Source organism: Panicum virgatum, chromosome 3N (genome assembly GCF_016808335.1).
Source record: "Panicum virgatum strain AP13 chromosome 3N, P.virgatum_v5, whole genome shotgun sequence".
In the NCBI taxonomy this organism is placed as follows: Eukaryota; Viridiplantae; Streptophyta; class Magnoliopsida; order Poales; family Poaceae; genus Panicum; species Panicum virgatum.
In genome coordinates, this window is record NC_053147.1 from 19,886,082 (window position 1) to 19,907,375 (window position 21,294).

General features: G+C 49.1%; 2 protein-coding genes and 1 long non-coding RNA gene across 5 annotated transcripts; 1 reads left to right on the forward strand and 2 right to left on the reverse strand.

Moving 5' to 3' along the window:
* Positions 1-1,270: 1,270 nt before the first annotated feature.
* On the reverse strand, positions 1,271-6,889 carry LOC120664935 (tubby-like F-box protein 9). 2 transcript variants are annotated; one of them, XM_039944326.1, is made up of 5 exons: positions 6,202-6,889; positions 5,715-6,167; positions 4,853-4,940; positions 3,566-3,695; positions 1,271-2,072 (listed from the first exon to the last, which is right to left on the reverse strand). In XM_039944326.1, the coding sequence occupies exons 2-5, from the start codon at positions 6,057-6,059 to the stop codon at positions 1,517-1,519; spliced, it is 1,119 nt and encodes a 372-aa protein (XP_039800260.1). In that variant the 5' UTR covers positions 6,060-6,167; positions 6,202-6,889; the 3' UTR covers positions 1,271-1,516. The 2 variants fall into 2 exon arrangements, with proteins under 2 accessions (XP_039800260.1, XP_039800259.1); XM_039944325.1 differs by having other exon boundaries at positions 5,715-6,889.
* A 2,316-nt stretch (positions 6,890-9,205) lies between these two features.
* LOC120664936 (photosystem II reaction center PSB28 protein, chloroplastic-like) lies at positions 9,206-10,580 on the reverse strand. The gene is made up of 2 exons (XM_039944327.1): positions 10,232-10,580; positions 9,206-9,972 (listed from the first exon to the last, which is right to left on the reverse strand). The coding sequence occupies exons 1-2, from the start codon at positions 10,428-10,430 to the stop codon at positions 9,506-9,508; spliced, it is 666 nt and encodes a 221-aa protein (XP_039800261.1). The 5' UTR covers positions 10,431-10,580; the 3' UTR covers positions 9,206-9,505.
* A 713-nt stretch (positions 10,581-11,293) lies between these two features.
* On the forward strand, positions 11,294-14,587 carry LOC120664938. Of its 2 annotated transcripts, XR_005671056.1 has the most exons (4): positions 11,294-11,650; positions 12,531-12,605; positions 13,176-13,296; positions 13,770-14,587. It is a non-coding gene; the product is annotated as an uncharacterized LOC120664938 (long non-coding RNA). The 2 variants fall into 2 exon arrangements; XR_005671055.1 differs by lacking the exon at positions 13,770-14,587 and having other exon boundaries at positions 11,441-11,650; positions 13,176-13,412.
* The last annotated feature ends 6,707 nt before the right edge of the window (positions 14,588-21,294 follow it).

Genomic DNA, 21,294 nt, shown 5'->3' on the forward strand with positions numbered 1-21,294 from the left:
AAACACCGTCCAGGGGCAAAGGTCAACGACCTAACAAAGGTGGCCAAAAATTCACCCAAACAACCAACCACGGCAGCAAAGCATACGCCCGAACTTCAACCAACGCGACGACAGCGGCAAAGCATCCACCCGAACTCGCGACGACAGCGGCAAAGCATCCGCCAGCGAAGAGAAGCCGACGACCAAGCACGACCCGGACGATGCAGATGAAATGAAGCGAAGGCAGGTGCAGAAGCAGAAGCTCTCCGAGGAGAGCAAAGACCGCCACCAACAAAGCTTTCAAGACAACGCCTCCAGGAAGGAAACGACGCCGTAGGCGCCGTCGTTGTGCGATCAACATGATCTAGGTTTTCACCCGGAAAGCTCGCTGGAGAGGTAGGAAAAGGGCAGCAAGATGACGCCTTCAAGAAGGTAAACGGCGCCCGAGGGTGTCGTCGTCATCGGTCCGTAAGCGGATCCAAGGCTTTTGCCACCGCCCCTTTCCAACCCAGAGCCGACGGCCGACAGAGCAAGCGGCGGCACGACCACGGAGCGAAGCGGCAGCCACGGCCACCGAGAGGAGCGAGCGCCCGGCATGTCGCGGCCACCCGCGGCGGCGAGCAACCGAACGGCGCGGCCACACGGGCACACCGCGCACCCGCGGCCCCCCACGGCCACCCGCGGCGGCGAGCGTCGGCGCGGCATGGCCACCGCGACCACCAAGCCGCCGAAACAGGGCCGGACGGAGAGGGGGCAGGGGGCAGCGACCCGGCCAGATCCGACCCAACAGACCCTGGATCCGGCGAGGAGGCGACTGGATCCGGCCCCGGTGGCCGGCGGCGGAGCACCAGTCGACGAGAAGCCGAGGACGAGCCCCGAGGCGAGCGGCGCCACGCCACCGTCGACGAGAAGACGAGGACGAGTCCCCAACCACGCCACCGCAGGGCGGCGACGGATCCGGCCCGGGAAGCCGCAGATCCGGCAAGGAGACCGTAACCGGTCCCGGCGGCCAGCGGAGGAGCGTCGAGGTTTGAGGGCTGGAGTGAGGGAGACGGGCAAGGAAGAGAGAGAGGGGAGGGGGAAGCAGGCCGCCTCCGCCGCCCGGACGGTCGCCGGCGGCGGCTGCTGCCACCTAAGGCGGCCTGAGGTGGAGGGACGGACGGCGGCGCGGAGGCCCCCCGAGTCGCCTGGGAGCGACTCGGGGGTCGGGGGTTTCGGCGAGAAAAACTCTGGTGAATGCGATTCCATCCAAGGGAAGTTTAACTACACACTAGATGGCAACAAGTAATTACGAGTAATCTCACCAAAAGGGGGGCAACATTTATATAAAAATAAGTCATCATCTCATAAACAACATAGACGCACATCGATATAACTCAAATCATTAGGCGATCACAAGAAAACCGTCAAGTTAGGGGCAACATGTGCCCACTCTTTCTTGTCGCCTTTTTCTCCCAGCTCAGGGCAACTAGTTCAGACTACCAGCTACATTTTGACCCCCACGCACCCATATAACAAGGTAAACAACCCGAGTCACTTATTCACAAGCCAGCTTCGTGCCAAAGCTGGTGAGGCAGATGGCAAACGCCTGGAAGGCTGACAGAGGCTGACGGTAGTCCATCGTGAACGCATCGTCCTCTATCTTACCAAATTGCAGGATCACCGTCTCCTCGTCTCCAACGCCCCATGGTCCACCAGAACCAGCCGTGGCAACGAGCTGGAAGTTCTTCACAGAGGCGACGGTCACCCGGCCATGGAAATTCAAGCACCAGCATTGCAGATGCTCGTGCCATCGTGGAGCTTTGTTCTTTAGATCTAAGGAATTCGGGGCGTGTGTTTTCTCCTTGAAAGGATCTGGTGCAGTACCCTGACCTACAGGGCACTGGATACTGCACTGCATTCGTCTTGGTCCTCTTGATTGCAGGAAGTTGAACTTATATGTCACCTGTCCTACTTCGTAATTGCCTCCTGAAACCTGTGGGCTTATCTGCTTGCTTGCAAAGCAGCGACTAGATCGGCTCCTCGAAGGCTTAGCACCATCATATGGTGCCTGGCTATCATTGACGATGAATTTTGTCCCCAGGAAGTCAGATCTACAAGCAGAAGGCACAGGATCAAATCAGCATCGTTGCAAGCCTTTACAACAATGAGAATATAAGAAACTTGCATAAATTGCCAAATTATAACTTCATTACCATCATTGCTGATGCTGGATCAAATGCATTTGAAAGTGGTAGGAAGTCTGGTGTCTCTCCATATAGGTTAGAGCTAGTGTTTCTAGGATTGAGAAAGCCGATGTCTCCAGGACTGGAGGAGTTTCATTTGGGCTAGGGCTTGAAAGTTAGCATGTACTTGCTTATGGCAATCTAAACTCTGTTCCCTGACATCCAGACCTCCAGATGTCACCACATTGTTGACAGCACGAATGAATCTAGATGAATGTCCTAATCAACTGTATGCTGCGACATTATCTGCCTACTCTCCCACTAATTTCATAATCACCTGTATCGTAATTGAGCATTTTATGCTATTAGAATTAAGAATCTAAACAGTACAACATCCCGCTGATGCTTCTCCACCTCTACATAAATATTAGTGTTTTTGAAAGTTTTATGTTCAATCTCACTGTCCAAAAATCCAAATCTCAAAAGGGAATTGCGTCAATTTATAAGATTATGTTTGCATTTTCCTCAGCTTCTACAGTCTACTCCCTTCTGGATATACAATGCTTAGTTCTTTCAATATTCATAACTTTTAATTAATGCAATGATGGGGGATGTGCATATGAGTGTGAGATACCTTGTATAATGCAGACCTAGATCTAGATCTGGATCAGGTATTAATACACGCGGATGGGCCATTTTTGAAGGAAGTTCAGAGGCGAGGCAATACTGTTTACTGTGCCCCTATAGTGAATTTAACAGGAGTACAGGACTGTTTTTGGAGTAGATTGTCCAAAAGATCAACTCTGTTCCTTGTTTTCACACGAATAGCTCTTTTTAACAGGTACTGCTACCAAAAAACAGAGGAAAAAGCTACCAAACCCCCATCAGAAGTAACTGGGCAAGAAGTCAACCTATCAATTAGAAGGATTTCAGCGATTGCTAGCAGAATATCCTACATACTACAGGAATCTATGGCATCTGCACTCATTCCAGAAATTTGCTCATAAGCTTATTCAACCACAGAACTTGATAACACATATGAACGTGGATAATGCATATAGACAATAACTACCAGAAGCAAAGAGATGAAGTTAGTAAAGTATTTGAAAAATAATAGAATCACAAGCAATGGAAACAAGGCACATGACACAAATTCTACATCAGTACATCTCTTTGCCCATAACACAGACCTCAGCTAAAAGCCTAATATATAGTCAAAAGATTGTTACTTGTATTCATAGCCACATAGGGGCAATATATATGAGTGCATGAGGGGTAGGGGTACAAATCAAGGACTCTGACCTATACGCAAAGGACTCTATCCTCCTAACAAAGATGAACATTTAACCTAGCGGCCATGCATAATAAAAAATCAGGCTATCAATTTGGAAAAACTAGGTTCTGGAACGATAAGACCTTACCTCAACTTTCCAACATATGAAGTGCTTCCTGGGTGAAGATCATCATAGTCATAAGAGATGATATATTCTGTATGTGCTCCTTGTCTGAACCTTCGAGCAGCCAAAAGAAACTTCCCTTTATCCGTTAGGGCTGCCAAGAGAGTAAAGTAAATTAAAGATCACATGAAATTGCAGTCTGGCTTTTATATAAGAATTTCAGACAAAGTGCTCAGACAGTCTACAACAGAAGGATGCATATAATTTTAGTGCCATAATCTCTAGAACAAACTAATTTCAATTAATTTTGCAGGGACCTAATCAAATATGAACATCAATTATGGACCCCGGTTTTAAACAATGCTATGAACACTGTATTTCTAAGGAGAGATTTTATGCACAAATGACCTCAAAAATATGCAACCCAATTCTACCATAACTGTGAGTTATCTACTCATATTCTTCCCTGCCAGTAGTTTTACTACATTTATAAGAACACCCAAGAGATAAAATGGACTAATGCTGCACTTTCCTTTGTTTCTAGTTCCCAAGCCGCAATGCCCACATACCATACTCATGTTAAACTGTGACCCCATTTATATGGTGAATCATACACTTGACAGGACAAGAGCCAGTATATTCAAAGTGCTGCACATCCTCTTCCTTTGACAGATCATAGGTTGAATTGGTTATGAAAGGCATCATGTAGAGTTTCCAAGAACTTCGTTAACATTGCAAATGATCCACTTCACAGCTTCTACTATGTAATATCATGCCAGTAAGGTAGTGTTTCCAAGAATTTATATTGACCATTAGGATCAAATCAAGCAGATGTCAAGTCACTGCCAAGAACAAAATCGATGACCAATGACACGCAATATCTTCCTACAGCATGGCTTCGATTATATTTAAGCAGCACCCTTAAAAAATTGTAGGTGGAGATGGCAACGTACGGGTCCTTGTCAAAATGGTATAAGAAAGCTGTAAATGATTACAGCAATAAAAAAATATATGATCATTTTCATGTTTTCTAAATAAGACTAGGTACAATTGTGCATCGTCAAAAAGTCATATGCGAAAGGACCTCTGCAGAAGCAACAGCTGTAACTTCTGCTTATTTGGCAGTACCTGCTACACTTTCAATTTTCTAAGCAAGGTTTGCCAGAACTGTAGGATTCGAATGTCAAATATCATAGGTGAATCAGGAACCTCAGGAAGTAAGTTAAGTGTCCTCTTTACTTGCTTACTTGGCACTACCTATTTAAGTCATAAGCATCAAAGAACAAGAAGCAACCTATTCTGCCTACTCACCCTGCGTTAAGCTGAGGTGGAGAGAAAAGGTTGAGTTCTTTTTGTCCCTCCTGATAAAGCAGTGCATCGGTGCATCCCTGGGTCCAGGCTGTGCAAAAGAAAAGGAAAATATGCACATCTATTAAATCAATATGTTGAAAGCCCAAACGAAGAAGTAAGCTTTTAGGTATTACCATATTGTCATTTACATACAAATACAAAATCCAGCTATCACATAAGAAAATAAGGAATTCCTTATTCGTGCCAACTTCTCCACTACATACTTTATTAGCACTAGCCACCAAAAACTATAGTGTTATGTAGCCAAACAAAGAAAACAAAGAGGATAATGATGAAGATAAACATGTCACTCGCTTCTAAAACAAAACATCACAAAGAACAACAGCAAGGACAACAATAAGATCTCAAATAAATAAATATCTCAAATTGTTGACTGCAGTCATGGATCTACTAAATCCTGCGACCCGTGAGAAAATATAAAATCTACCAAATAAAATCTCAGCATTTTTTGCGTAAAATGAAATTGAATAGGCATAGACGGTAGTACAGAAACAGAAAATTAACAAAGGAAAAAAAATAAATGAGAGGACTGATCCAGAGATCGCCATAGATCGAGTCAACCTGGATAAGAACAAGGCGCAGAAGACATCTCCTGCATCTACAGCTTGAAATCCAAGACAACCATTGTTCTTTTTTTTCTAACTCTATTTTTACGAGGATAGAAATGGAACTTAAGAAAACGCAGGACCACAATAACCATGTGCCTCAGATCCTCAAATCACACAACCATTTCGCGCGACACAGAAAAAGGCCAGTCACCCAAACAGATCAATGACACGAGAAGGTCCCGGCGGGGCCTCACCTGCTTGAGCGACGACGGGAAGGTGATCCTCCCACCCTCGAGCGGCGGTCGCACCACCGAGAACGCGGCGTCCCGCCACCGCCGGCATACGCAGGCGCAGACCACCACGTCCCGCCGCAGTGGCCACCGCTCGGCGCCGGCGTCGACGCGCCGCACGATCTCCGTGAGCAGCTCCGGGAGCAGGCGCGACCACCGCTCCTCGTCGACCTCCTCCTCCTCCTCCACCACCTCCTGGGCCGCCGGATCCACCTCCGGCGTGACCTTCGCCACCCCGCCGACGGCGCCGCCGAGCGAGGAGCGGGAGGCAGACGACAGCCAGGACGCGCTGCGCCGCCAGGAGACCATCGCCGGGCGGCCGGGGGCGCCGATCTCCGCCCCCCGAAGGTTCTCGAAGATTCTAGACGGAGATGGGGAAGGAGATTGGCGCGAGCGGGAGGGTGCGGGGAAAAAGTGTTTTTTTTTTTTGCGGGGGTGCGGGGAAAAAGTGGGGAGCAGCGTAGAGAGGCGAGAGCGAGGACAGAGAAGGAACGAAGAGAAAAAAAAAATAACGAGAAAACGGATCCGGGAAATGAACTCGCTCGCCTAAATTTAATCCCCGGATCTCCGCCTAATTATACGCCCCCCGTCTGCCATGACACGTGGGGCCATTAAGAGAGCGGACCCCACAATGTGGCTCTGGAGCGGTGGGTCGCGGTCGCAGCTGCCGCAACAGTAGTAGTACACTCGTACTACCCGAGTTTTTTTTGGTGTTTGCACCTCAGCTTACTGCGAATTAGTAAAAGTTTCCAGATTTTTTTTGAAATATATGGGGGGAGATCCCACCTACTATTTCATTTGAAACTTGTGAGTCCGGTTACAAATAGTACTCGGCATCCCGAGCAGAGAGAATACATGAGGAGAGCAGGAAGAAAATGGAGAGGTGTCTAGCAAGTTACAATCCATTCTTGCCAAGCATGGAGTTCCGCGGCTAGCCTCCTATATCTACAACTCCAAGCATCAATATCAGCAGCGATGTGGCGAAGAATTTCAGCAGGGGAGGAGTTCCGATGGTCATAAATCTTGGAATTACGAGCTTTCCAGATGTGAATGAGAATCATAACATCATCCTTGAGAGCGCCAGGTAGCGAAGAAGGAAGGGTGACATCCCAGGGACGTCTTAAGATTGATTCATGCACCATGAAGCAAAAAGCCGAGTCCAGACAGCTTGGGCGAGTACGGAGGTGCCCGCAGCGGCGATGGCCGGCGACGGCGGCTAGCCGGCGGCGGCGGCGCGTAGGGCGGGGGCGGCGACTGGTGTGGCTTATAGGGTCGCGTGGCACAGGGCGCACGGCGGCAGCAGACGCAAGGCAGTGGCGCGGCGTTCCGGTCAGGACAGCGCCGGCCGGCGTCGGGACGGCGCGGGAAGACGACCAGTGTGGAAAGTCGGCCCTGGTACGCGCGACAGCGTGGCGCGGGATCGCGCGAACGCGGCCCGCGGCGTGCGGCGGCGGCAAGCAGGCGGACCGGCCGTCGGCAAGGCTCGGAACGAGCTCGGAAACAACGCGAACGTGGAAGAATGAGGGAAGCACAAGCATCACGAGCTCATGTATTGTCGATTTGAGCTGCTGGGCGGTGGAAACGATGGCCGGAGATGGGAGTTCGACGTCGAGGTGGATCTCGGGCGCACGAAAGACCGGCGGCCGGAAAAGCTTTGATTCCCGGCGAAGAGGGGGTTGGGGCTGGGATTGGAGGGGTTGGGGAGGGAGCTAAGCAGGTGAGGGAGCTTCGTATGCAATGTATTTGGACTTCGTGGGGAGGAGCTCGCATAATCGGCCGACGAATGCGTGCTGCTCTCCATGGCGAACAGAGGAGGAAGAAGAAGAAACCGAGGGCGCACGAAGCAGTGAAGGCAGGTGGCGAGCTCGGGAAGGAGGGCGTGGACGACTTGGCGACGTCGTTGGCCGGGAAAACAGGGCGAGCTCCTCCGACGGCCACGCACGGCGTTGGAGCAGCTTCGGGAGGCCTCCTACCTCCGTACCGTGCTCTGTTGAGCACAGGGAATGCATGGGAGAGGCAGTGTAGTGTATGACAAGTGGGGCCTAGGTGTAAGCTCCAAATTTGGTAGAATTTATTCAAATCTTGGTGAATTTGCATTTTTATTTTGAATTTGAAAACCGGATTGTTACACCAACCAACAGAATTACGTACGGGAAGGCCTGGCGGCACAAAGAGCCGCGCGCGTAATGATACGAAAAGAATCGCTGCCGACTTAGAGCATCTTCAAATGTTTAGAGCATCTCCATGGCCTTCTAGATCGACCTCGCCCGCTATGGCCGCCCAGCCCGAGCTCGCCCGCCATGGCCGCCTAGATCAAGGTCGGCCCCCATGGCCCCCAGCTCGAGGTCGGCCCCCATGGTCGCCATGGCGCCTCCTCCTCGCCCACGGGCGAGCCGCACAGCCCCACCTCCTGCCAACGCCCACGGCTGCGCGCGCCGGAGCTGGGCTACGCCTCCCACGCGCTCACGGACTCACGGAGGAAGACGACGTTGATGTGGGTCGAGTTAGTCCGCTCGAATCGGACGGATCAACTCAACCCGCATCTAAGGAGTATATTCCTCTCCAGGGACCAACCCAACCCATACAACCCACCAACCAAACACGGGTCGATGTGGGTCGAACCCGTCCCAACCCATTTCGACCCACCAACCAAACACACCCTTAAAGATTCTAGCTAAATGAAGAGATAAAAAACTAAGTAAAAAAATAAATAGCTTCTCAAAGGGTAGGAAACCAACCGTTTATCCAAACTAGCTCTCCAAATCACCTCCCTCCCGTTCCCTCTCTCTCGTCGAGATCCCGCCAGTGCTGCGGCCCGCGTCGAGCTCCTACCGCCGGTCCGAGCTCCCGCCGTGGGTTTAAGCTCCGCAGCCGGCGGGCACGACCTCCACTGCAGCGGGTCCGAGCTCCGCCGCCGGTCCGTGTCCGAGCTCCCCCACCGTGGGTCCGAGCTCCGCCGCTGGCGGGCGCGAGCTCCCCCACCGCGGGTCCGAGCTTCGCCGCCGCGGGTCCGAGCTCCGTCGCCGGCAGGCGCAACCTCCGCCGCCGCGGGTCCGAGCTCCGCCGCCGACTCCCGTGCCGCCCCGCCCCTTCCTGCGCGCGCGAGCCGCCCGTCCCGGTGGCAGGCCCCGCCGATGCGAGCTCCGCCCGAGGGCAGTGGGAAACCGGCGCGAAAACAGGTGCGGGAGGGCGACGGGCGCGCAGGAATGAGAGGGCCGCGCGCGAACGGGAGGATAGCGAACGGCGGGGCATCGGCAAAGGTGCCTACCGGGAAAGCCAGGATGCAAAGGAGATAGCGATGCCACGATTTTGCATAAGCTGTTGAGTTTTAGGATCTTTTCTCTTTTTTTACCTATCTATGGTGATTTACATAAATTATTGGAGTTGTTCTTAAGATTGCTCTCTGCTCTCGGCTTCGAGCGTGGAAAGAGAGAGCAGTGCATGGAGACCAAAACTATGGCAAGTTATTAGAAACCTTACAACGGTAAAAACATTGGTTGTCATATTTCAACCAAATGAGTACATAAATACCTTACGCACAATTTAACAATAGCTATAATTTGATATTGCCTATTATTTGGCTTGCCATGATTTTAGTCTGCAAAGCTTACATCCAACCAATCAGGCTCCTAGAAACTCGAGGCAGTGTCAGAAAAAGAGAAAAATAAAAAGAGCAATGAAGCCATGTGCAGGCAACGGGGAGCATTGCCATGGCGTAGACCTCCACCTCCAAGTCCAGCCATGAGAGAGAGAGCTCAGTTCTTGACGAACTGGAGGCCGTTGGCCTGGGAGTAGCGCTCCATGAAGCGCATGAAGCGGTCCCAGTCCCGGGGCGTGCGCATGACGTACTTGGCCTCGATCCGCGCCGGCTTCCCGTTGACGAACTTGGCGCTGACATCCACCGACTGCAGCACGCCCTCCTCGTCGATCATGTAGAACCCCGTGATGTCACCCAGCTCCGCCGACGAGTCGAACACCGACGGCTGCTCGAAGGTGAAGATGGCCACGCCGTTGGTGCCGTCCCTGGACTTGGTCAGCCGCACGTCAGGGATCGTCTGCTCGTCCGTGCCCTGTATGAACTGGATCGACGGCTTCGCCATCATCACCACCTGCACCGGCGACGACCGGGGTGTGCCGCACGGCCGCGGCCGCGATGACCACCGGCACCGCAGGGACACGCCGTTGAAGGATGACTGCAGGCTCTGCTGCTGGCTAGCGGCACCTGAAAATAGATAGGAACAGGGTGTAAGATGCTCCATCGTCAGATTGGCAGTAATGTCAGGTTAACTTCCGGAGCAGAAATTGATCTTGAGACCCCGGCATGGCAATGTTAAACATGGAAGTAGAGAGTACAGTCGCACGTTTAAGACAACGTAGCCAGAGAGCTAAAATGGTCTCAGTGCACATATATAGCAAATAGTAATATAAACTGAAACAAAGTTACACATGCAACTAAAATGGTTGGTGGAATCGAGGGATGCCTTGTCTCATCAGAGCTGAGGAAGCAGCGTGGCGCGACGCTCCATCAGGACGAGGAAGGGGGCACTGGACATGGTGCACCAGCAGGGCGAGAAAGCTGTGCGGGGTGTGGCTGCTCCGGCGAGAGGAGGGAGCTGCACGACCGTCTAGCAGGTCTACGAAGCGCGGCACTCGAGCAGGACGAGGAAGTGCTCCTGCCATCGAGCTTGAAGCCAACGCCGGAGGTGAGCAGGGAGCAGCAGGCCAGCAGGTGGGGATTGGGGAAGGAGTGGCAGCTAGAAAGGGTCAGGAGTAAAGGAGCAGCGGCAGGGATGAAGATAAGGCTAGCTGGCAGTGTGGGGATGTGGAGCAATAGCAGGGAAAGTTCAGCCGGCAGGGGAGGGTTTTGGGCCATCTCTTTCTCATTGAGCCTTCGTATTTCTTACATTAATTAATATTTTTTTCTTTTCTTAATTAATCCACTAATTGGATTAGCGGCCACTAAAGCGCGCTATAGCGGCTCTTAGCATTTCATCAGAGTTTCCGCTAACTGCCATAGCCCGCGATTTAAAATATTTTGTATTTTTTAGAGGAAAACAGGAAGGGCTAGAATATATTAATAAAAAAGAAGTCTGGGAAAAATTACAAAGAAACAAACAAACGAACAAAAGGAAAGAGCAAAAAGACAACAGAAAAGGGTACAAGAACAAAGGACCTACATGTATGTATTTGTCATACAACCATACAGGTGTAGAACAAAGGTCCCGAAAAAAAACAAGGTACCACTACTACAAAACTAGTCATAGCAAACGGACTATCACCGCCGGTTCGTTTCGAACCATTGGTGATGCCTCATCACCGCCGGATTCAAAGTTGGTGGCCGTTGGGACCGGCGGTGATGTCCATCATCACCGCCGGTTGGTAACATGAACCGGCGGTGACGAGGTCGCCGACCATCACTGCCGGTTGGTAACACGAGCCGGCGGTGTAGAGGCCCACCACCGCCGGTTGAGGGCTGGGACCAACGGTGTAGCTCTGTTTTCCTTTTATTTTCCCAGCCCGCGCCCCAAATCTCATCGGTCCTGTCCAGCTCATCCAGTCCAGATGCGGCGCCCCGCGCGCCCCAATCCCCGCCGCTGTCGCCGAAGCCCGGCCGCCGCCCCTGCGCCGTCCCCCGCCCCGGGATCCAGACGCGGCGCCGTCCCCGAGCCCCGGCGCCGCCGTCCCCGACCCCCAGCCCCGCCCCCCAGTCTCGGCGCCGCCTCCCCCGACTCCCGTCGCCGCCGCGTCCCCGAGCCCCGACGCCGCCTCCCCCGAGCCCCGTCGCCGCCGTCCCCGAGTGGAGCCGCCATCTGTGAGCCCCGGCGCCGTCCCCGAGTCCCGGCGCCGCCCCTGCTAGGAGCCGCCGGGCCGCCGTCGCGTTCTGCCTCTACGAGCAGAAGGTAGTTAACTATAGCTTACATGTATGGATTTACACTGCCAGTTCGGTTCCTCATCCTTGCCGCAAGCTTATCAGCCATCTCTTCAATATGAAACTTTAGAGCATGGTAGTTGACTCTGCATCTTAGCCGGTTAATCTCCATTGGAACATTATCGTACCTGAAATTGAAGCTTTACATTAGGTTTGGGTTCTTGCAATATACGTATCTTTTTTTTGGCTAGGAAGCTTATCAGCCCCTGCTAGGAAGCTTTACATTAGGTTTGGGTTCTTCCAATATAAGCTTTACCTGAAATTGAAGCTTTACAAATCTTTTTTGGCCGGTTAATATTCTACCTCCGATTCACAACAATTTCCTGCATGCCTAGGAAGCTCAAAGGATAAATATACTAGTATCTTTTTTTTTGCGAAATTGGAACACTCTTGGTCTATTGATCGCTAGATGAACTATTGATCTATCCAATGAGAATAGATTTGACATGGTTCTGATAACAAATATTATGCCGCCTAGCTGCTAAAAATATTAGACCACACTTTGACAAATATTGTGAAATGGAGGGAGCATAATGGTTCAGTCGTTCAGATCAAAAGAAGATGCAGATTTGTAAATTTTGGTTGCTTACATCTTGTGACCACGCCAAGGTGAGCTGGCAGCAGAAATCATCAAGCGTTAGCAGATCACCTGAGCCTCTCAACATGCTGGCTGGATGCATGCATATGTTTGTACCTAAACAAAATGCTATCACACACACCGGACACCGTGTGTACCTAAACAAAATGCCATCACATTGTCATCATGCATGCCTGTGTCAACAATGACCATGAGGGCTCCATTTTTGTGAGAGTAATGAAAAACACCCCTGAAATTTTTTATTTTCATGAAGGTGATCCCAAAATGCAGTGCTTCCACAGGCAACTCGGTCGCCGCCACATCGAGGGCCACGTGCTGACGAAGAGAGGTATTAGTTTTGCTGATCACCTTCTATTTCGCTAGCAATTAATAGTCCGAGTACTTGAATACTATTTCTTATTGTGTACTAGAGGCCGAGCAGTGAGTAACGAGTATTAGTAGTACTTGCCTGTTATTTATTTTACCAATGCATCCCGGATCTAGTATAAGTTGTTCTTTTATGACTGCATCTCAGATCTCGAATGGTGCTTCTGTCAACATCTAGTTACTTATATCAAATAATAAGTTTTCTAGACTGAATCCAAAGGCACACTGTGTCATGCTGGTTTTCAGTTCACACTGCATAATGTAACTCTTATAAGCTGCATTTAGTAACTATAATGATTTATGTCAATTTGTTACTATTTCCTAGTAGAACATGTGTACTACCATTTATGTCAATTTGTTACTATTTCGTACCTGGGAGTTTATGGGACATTTTCTTCTCCTTAAGAAGCAGATAAGGTAAATTTGCACTTAGCAACATTTGAGACTCTATCGATTAAGAGTCTGTTTCACAGCAATAGTTAGTTTTGTCATGGTTACTTTTGTCTAACTTCTGTTGATTTGTGCAATGCAGGTGATTGTTGAGAAGGCTGAGAGAAGTGATATTCCTGACATCGACAAGAAAAAGTCACTTCTCAACTTCTCTACTAGATATCTGAAAATTATTTCTACTTAGGCTGAGAGAAGGCTGAGAGGTGATTGTATGAACTCTTTTGTTTAATCTCGATGTATGAGCTCATATGGTTGAATTATACTACTATAATTATATATTATATATGTCGTACAAATGTACAATATTATTATATAAAAATATTTTTTTTGATGGGAAAAAGGTCTTCACCGCCGGTTCCAGATACGAACCGGCGGTGATGGGTGCACATCACCAACGGTTGGCGCATGCATCACTGCCGGTTTATGAACCTGCGGTGATGGCCCCGCTATCACCATCGACTTAAATCTAACGGTACCCAAAACCGTTGGTGATGCACTTTTAGAACCGGCGGTGATAGGGGTGGCTGTAGTAGTGTACGATCCATCATGCATGCTATTATGCTGGAGATGAGCACATTCAGAAACTTAGGGTCGTGTGATTTTTAGCTATTTTTAAGATGTATAAACCGGGTTGATCTGTAGACCGAATTGATCTCACCAGGTTTTGTGCTTACAGCCTTACAGGTCCTCAAGGTCATTGGAACAAGTTAGTGCGAGAAAGGAAAAAAGAAATGGCTCCCTGATGTGTGTAAACAGGCAAGCCCAATGAATATCTTCTCTTTCTGAAACACTTCCTTTGAATTGAAAATATTCACATCATCACATGGGCAATCCAGTTTGTGCGTGCTAAGAAGAGATAGGGATCGACTTCATTCACTCCTAAATTGCGTCCCAAAAAATTTATGCATCTTGGTTAAGCAGCAGTGTGACTGCACGGAGTAAATATCTTTATGCACACATCCTTATGTTTGTTCATGGGACTGACTACCAATTCATCATAAACCTAGCTATTCCAAATATCTTTCTTTACAGTTTCAGATGCAGCTCCCTAACCACAATTTACCCCCAAACTCAATGAAACCCTTAAGCATGATGCAACACAGATCTTCATATGTTACATGCAGATATTGGCGCATTGCTCCTAGGCACCCAACAAGTGATTATCCTACATGACTTGACAACAAAACAGAAACGAGAATGCAGTTTCAAAGGGGACTGCATGTGCAACGCACTTACAGGCTTGTGCTCGTGCTGAGACCAGCGAGCCAACAGCGAGAGCCTTCATCACTACGGCCATCCTGCAGCCTGGTGGCTCTTGAGGCAGCTGGCCGGGGAAGCTGGTGTCCAGAGGGAAGGAGAGGAGAGGGTAAATGAAGGAAGAGCCGGGGGTTTTGTAACACTCTAGGTGTCTGCACAGTAGTTGTGTATATATTATATGCATCATATGCTTGAATTGCTTGAAAAAAGATCTTTTTGTAAATATAAAGGTTATATGTGTAATTATGATTTTATGCAAGGTCCTTTCTATAGTTATATTTGAATAGGTTGTGGTATTATAGCTTTTGTGGAGGGTGTTTTTGCAAAATTCAGTGCATATATTACATGGCAGCAAATTTTGCTTTTAAGTTTAAGTTTAAAGTGAATTTGCATTGAAAAAGACAAAATTCCTTGGAATTCAAAATCCCTCCTATGTTTCCAAAAATAGCTCTTGAATCTTTGATCAAATAAATTTTTGCACAACATCAAAGTTGTAGACTTGAAAAGTTGAACAACTTTCATGTTGGGCACTTTTTCATTTGAGCCCTATTTTAAAAGTTATCTCTGCTTTACAGTTTGATCCCTGGAAATTTCTGAAATTTCGTTTAAGCCCTTTTCCCCTTCTTCCAGCTCCTTTGCTCTGTTCTCGCCGCCGCTGTGCAGAGCGCCGCCCGCCGGCGCCGTGGAGAACCAGCCGGCCACCTCCTGCTTCGCGTTGGCACCCACGCGTCGCGCTGCTCCTCCTCCCCCGCCTGTTGCCTCGCGCTGGAACCTCCCCTCGCCGCCACGGTGGCGAGCTCGCTGCAGAGGCCGCCGCCTTCTCCTCGCACGCGCACGAGCAATAAAAGAACCCCAGAAACCCATTCCCCTCTTTCTTCCGCTCATTCCTCGCTCCCACGCCCCAGAACACCGCCGCCTCTCCACCCCGAACGCCGGCAAGCTTGACGCTGCCGCGGAGCCGCCTCACCGCAGCTCCACCGCCCGCACTGACCCCCTAGCAAGCTCTGCCGTGAGCCCGCGCAGCTCCTTGACCACCTCCCCTAGCCCAACCCTCACCGGAGCACCCTAGCCGCCGTCGAACTTCTGCCGCCGCCGCCCTGCTCCGTCGAGCCGCCGCCTCCGAGCCCCTCCCCGTACCCCAAGACCACCCAGAGGTACGCCTTGACCCGGTGAAGCTCCCACTCCTCTTTCCCCTCGCCGCCGGTGACCCCCTCGCCGGGATTTGGCCGGTCAACCACCGCCCCCTCTCTGACCCGGCCAAGGACCTCGGGTTTGAAATTCCAGAAACCCCAGCGGGTTATTTGAATAGCCGTAGACTCAGATGAATAGTAGCAGCAAGGGCTCCTTTGTATTTTTTGCAGTGAATTTTGAAATTCAATAGAAATTCGTAGAAAATTCATAAAATAGCAAATCCAGTTGTTCTGGAATCCTTGAGAGTAGCTCTTTGCAGTAGAATCAAAATATGGTGTATGTTTGTTGCAAGTTTTTGCTGTACAAGTTGTTTTGTGTCACTAGGTACATAAAGACTAGATGTTTTATCTTTTTCTTAACTGATGATTGAAACCATGTCTTGCTCTGAAATTTTTATGATGGTTTTTTAATATAACTCTAGTATTGCTATAAAAATTTCGTGGTCAGTTCTCATGTGTAGCTATTTCTTTGATTTAATCCTTGTTTAGTATTCTTTAATTATGATAAATTGTTTGTGCTGATGATAAATCATAAAAATATTTCTGAGTGATCTTTTTGAATATTTTAGCTTTTAAATGAAGTTTGAGACCCAGTTCATGGCTATAACAGGAGCTAAAAATAAATCTTGTTAATCTTATGTCTGTTTTTTTTATTTTCTCAAAATTAATTATGTGTAGATAAAATCATGAAAAATTCACAGTAGCTAATTCATCCCTGTGTAGGCCTGCTGTTAAATTGTGAGCTTCTGTTTTGCTCTATTTTAATCTGTGTAATTCAATCTTGTTCTAGGTGTGGTCTGAATGATTGATTTGTTATATATAAATGGCTACATGTTTTGGCATGAAATTTATAGGATAGCTTACTCTGTTCATATTATGTTTAGGGTAATTTTTGATAAATTTATTACTGTTTGTGCTCTGAGTTGTTAATTTATTAGCAAACCATGATTTAATTGCTATAGGAAACAACCACTTCTTACTTTATGAAGTTAGTCTAGCTTTCTTGTGCTGTTGATCATGATGCCTTGTGTAGTTAGAATTGTTAGTTAACTACTCTATAAATGATTGCCCATGTGTGTTTTAATTTTGTTTGCTTAGCTTCACCACATCGTGAGTGTGTTGATAATACTGTTCTTGCATTACATATAGATACGACTGCCTTATCGGACGGGACGTACGAGCTGATCCCAGATTCCGAAGGAGGTGATCTCGAAGCTCAAGTGAACACTGCGGTACTAACTGAAGCCCTGAACCAAAGTTCGGAAGAGCCCAGGGCTGAAATAGTTAGTGACTACCGAGAAGGCAAGCCCCGGACATAACCTATATTTCAAATTATTATCATTTACTGTTATTACTTGCTTATGCATTTACAGTTCTTAGGATTTGAATTGAAACCCTAGATGCATGATCCTAGGAACCTATGTACTGAACACTAGACCTGAGTTCGAATATTTGCTATGCTTATAGGACCGGTAAAAGTCGAGTGATTGCCTGTCACTCGCGAGCTTTATAGGAATTGCTTGTTTACTTTCTGTTATCAATATAAGGACGACGGACGGGGTTGTGTTCGATATCATGACTTTGTGTGAGACCCCGTCTGTATTGATGAACTTGCTAAGGTCGCGGTGTGTGGTAGTGCTGGTTAAGTTTTTGAACGTACTAGCCACATGCCGTAAATATGGTACGCGGTAAGCCTAGTAGCCGATTGGACCGGGGAGTGGATATACCTTTCACTCTCTCTTAGAGATAGGTTTTATTTTTATGTTGCGCAACACTACGACTTCAAGGGACAAGGTTCGGCCTTGGAGCCCTGTAGTCGGGGAGAGTGACCCTATCCACAAGCCGGAAAGAAAGGTCAACGGTTGTTTGGGAACGACCCGACGGTGTTCCAAACGTGTGTGTTAGGTCTGCCTAGCCAGGTTAACAAACTCGATTCGAATCGTCTGCTTCCCACAGTTTGGGACTGCTTGATCTCTTTGCCACATAGAGTAATAAGAGCAACATTATGATATTCAATTTTGATGTTTGCTTAAAGATCTACCGTGGTTGAATAGTAGTGCTTACATAGAATGGTTAATCCACTAGAATCTTGGAAGCTAAAAGTTGAAAGTATGGACCTACTCTTTATTGCTTTTCAGCAAAAGGAAAACCAGAGCCTCACTGAACCTTACATAGTCTAGCTAAAGTGGGCTACATATACCCGTTGGCGGTTAAGTCTTGCTGAGTATTAGAATACTCAGCCTTGCTGTTGAAACCCTTTTTCAGGTATGAGTTTTGAGGATCAGATCGCTAGCTTGACCTATCCTTGCTCGTTGCCTCCTGGCTGGTCCGTAGAGTGGGATACGTCTTCGGCCGGCAATGACTTTGACGAGTGATACCATGCTTGGGCTAGCCTGGTATACTTTGACGACGTGTTGTAGCCGTCGTGTTTTACCTTCCGCTGTTTTAATCTCTGAAGTTTTACACTTAAGGCTTGTATAACTGCTTTACTACGTTTGGTTTTGTAATAATGGTTTGAACTGGTTTGTAATCATTACTTTGCCTGTATTGTAAAATTGTGGTTGTAATATCTCTGGACTCGCCTTCGTGCGGGGTATGCTTGTTCGTTCCGAGAACCGGTGGTTGTATCGGGACGTTACCCGACAGACCAAGAATTGTTCCGTTTGAAGTGCGTTTGAGCCGTTGTTGCCTTTATGGTGATGGCCTGCGCACTTGAGCCGGGATAATTCAGGTGGTTCTGCCACAGGTTTGAGTGGTGCAGAGGGTGGAGAGAGTGAAAGGGGTGATTGGGTGGTGGTGTGTCCAAAAGATATACATCCATCATCCCCTTTGGATTCTAGTCTTCCCTTCTAACAACTGCTGCTTCATGGCAACCTCAAGATATCGATTATTTGCACGTATGCCCTTGCCACTAGATGGGTCCCGCATGGCAGCGAGAATAACCAATCACCTATCCACAACCCACCCTCCCTACCTGGCCTCCTGCTCTCACCCTGTCCTGCTCTCCCTTGCTTTTGGCTGGCCGGTGGCGAGGTAAAGCAGCAGTTTTCACTGAATGACTGGTGGCGAGCGCTGATGTGCAAGGCCAGGAGCTGCCATAGGCAATGGGTTCGCAAGCCGTGATGGCCAGCAATCAGTGGGCCCGACCCACCTTCCTTCTTCTCTGCATCTCGTCTTCTTCGCTCCGACAGCCAGCTCGGCCACCACAGCCGCTCGAGGAGGGCCGAGGGCTTTCCCCTCAGCAACCTGAAGGTGGTGCTGGAAGGTGGAGCTTTATCAAAATGATTTTCATCACTGATACATGGTGTCCAGAAGCAATATTTGAACTAGTGGTGTAATAGGACTTCAATTTTTTTTCATAAAATTTTATTTTTTTTAAAAAAACTCGCCTTCAAATAGCTAGGAAATAAAAATGCAAGTCTTAATTCGATTTGACGGCAAAAAGTGGACTAAAAAGTGTTTAAATTCTAGTCCATTTGCAGTGAGATACTTGTATAGCTAGTTCTATAAGAGTTAATTTCTATAAGAGGCAATAAAGAAAAAGAAGTGAATCGAAGGAATCACATCAGAAACATATTTAGAAAGTTGTTCCATATAGTAAAACTTTCGGCCAAGTTCTAGTTAAACCGTTGGAAATCGATGGGGTCCTAATACCCACTCTGCTGAGAACCTACACTTATAACACACAAACTCACTTCAGAGTCAGCCAGCCTCTCAAATTTATAATTACTAAGTATATTGGGTCCTTTTGATGGCAGAGCCACCTTTTTACTTCTGGGTGGCAGAGCCTACCATCAGATGAAGCTGACTTCTGGGTGGCAGAGCCAACCTACAATAAAGCCCAGACCCTTTGTGATCCCGGATTACAGAGCCAACCTTCGATGGATCACAACTTATACACTAAGTGACAATATGGCTTAACCGGGAGACCAATACTTACAAGAACAAGACTTTATTGCAACACAACAATACTACATAAGAGCATACAACACTCTCTTCTTTTAGTGGCTAGCCTAGCACTCACCATTCTCTCCTAGCACTACCACCTCTCTTCTACAAAGCTCATGGATGGATGCCATGGAAAGAGAGAGGGGTCTCTATTTATAGACCAAGGGGGACATGATATTGAGACAAGTGTCCGCTTCTAGAGAATTCCTAAACATTCTAACATTTTCAAAATTTATTTATTACTAATTCTAGAGTGCTCTATAGAAAATATCTCATTCTTGCATTGTGAAGAACACTTTAGAAGCCTTGCACTCTTGTCAACACTCCCCCTCAAGGCAAACTTTCCTCTAGAGTTGTCTTGCAGACCATGTTGAGCGCCTTTAGAAACTTCTCAAACTTTACCTTGTGAAGGCCCTTGGTGAGGATATCAGCAATATGTTCTTCTGTCTTGGTAGGTGTCGGGTACCATAATTAGGGGCACCATAATCAGGGGACCCAATTGTCCTTAAAACGCAAAACACATGTTAGGCAAATGGGCCCACGAAGGCCAACAGTCTCCTTCCAATCCGAAGGAAAGGAAAGGACTCAAAGAAGCCCAATCCACGGCCCAAGTACACAGTGCGGCCCATCCGAGCCCCCTCAAACCCGCAAGGCAATCTCCGCCTCGCTCGAGGGCTCCCCGCCGAGACCCTCGACAGCACCCCACGTCTCCGCCTCGCTCGAGGGTAGAGAGCCTACCCCCGAGAAAGCGGATCGACTCCGCCTCGCTCGAGGCCACCCCTCGGCGAAAAGGACGAACGGCCATCCGCTCTCCCGCCCGCCGTACGGAGGCATTAAATGCTAACAACTCTGCCACAGTGCCCGGGTCAGTCGGCGTCAGGCCACCACTCTGCACTATGGTTGTGACCGAGGTCCTATCCACCAACTCCGGTCACTGCTCAGCCATCCCCGGCGCTGTGGCGCCACGTGGGAACCTACGACACGGTGCGAGACGTGCTCGGCGCTGCACCAGCCACTGTGCTGCCAACTCCCCGTCCTTCCCTCGTACTTTTCCTTCTGCGGAACCCTCGAACATCATGGGAACGACCCTCGGGCGCGGCCCGAGCCTTGACCAGATCAAGACCCCCGCCTGCAGGACCCTCGGAACACCGCCACGTCAAGCACAGGGGATGGTACCCTCTACAGGAGCCACCATGCCGCCCGCTGGAGCTGCCAGGACGCCGACATGATCTCCGCAAGACCAAGAACAACTCCCAGGACAACCGCACGCCCGGCGCCACGATCTCCAGTACCCCACAGTGTACCTCCCACAGTAGGAATCCGTTGTGCACCCCCGATTCGGGGAGAAACAACGACTCCCTCCCCCCCGTACATGTACTCCGCCCCTCCTTGTGTCTATAAAAGGAGGAGGCGGGCTCTATCTTCATCATCTCATCTCCAGCACTCAACGCGACTCGCAGAACACACACCCGCTCTTTGGAGCCCCGGTATTGGCACTTGCCTCAATCATCTCCTCCTCTAGCAGAGACTTGGGAGCTTCCCTCCATCTCTCACCTCGCTTGTATCCCCTACTACAGGCACCCCCGATGCAAGATAGTACAGTGTACTCGCACACCCTTGCTGGACGTACGGCCCCGCGGCCGGAACCAGGATAAACCCGTGCGTTCCTGTGTTACCACTTGCATCAACCATCCAGGGTGAGGGATCATGCAACATTTTACTAGTTGGTGCCGGACTGCCGGGTCAGGACACCAACAGTTGGCGCGCCAGGTAGGGGTGAGACACTGTGTAACACCCTAATTTAAT

Coding starts and splice junctions, on each gene's coding strand:
- LOC120664935 (XM_039944326.1), bottom strand. CDS start 6,059: ATGGTCTCCTGGCGGCGCAGCGCGTCCTGGCTGTCGTCTGCCTCCCGC. Junction 3,696..4,852: donor CCACCTCAGCTTAACGCAGG/GTGAGTAGGCAG, acceptor CTCTCTTGGCAG/CCCTAACGGATAAAGGGAAG. Junction 2,073..3,565: donor TCATATGTTGGAAAGTTGAG/GTAAGGTCTTAT, acceptor TTCTGCTTGTAG/ATCTGACTTCCTGGGGACAA.
- LOC120664936 (XM_039944327.1), bottom strand. CDS start 10,430: ATGGCAGGAGCACTTCCTCGTCCTGCTCGAGTGCCGCGCTTCGTAGAC. Junction 9,973..10,231: donor CTCAGCTCTGATGAGACAAG/GCATCCCTCGAT, acceptor ATCTATTTTCAG/GTGCCGCTAGCCAGCAGCAG.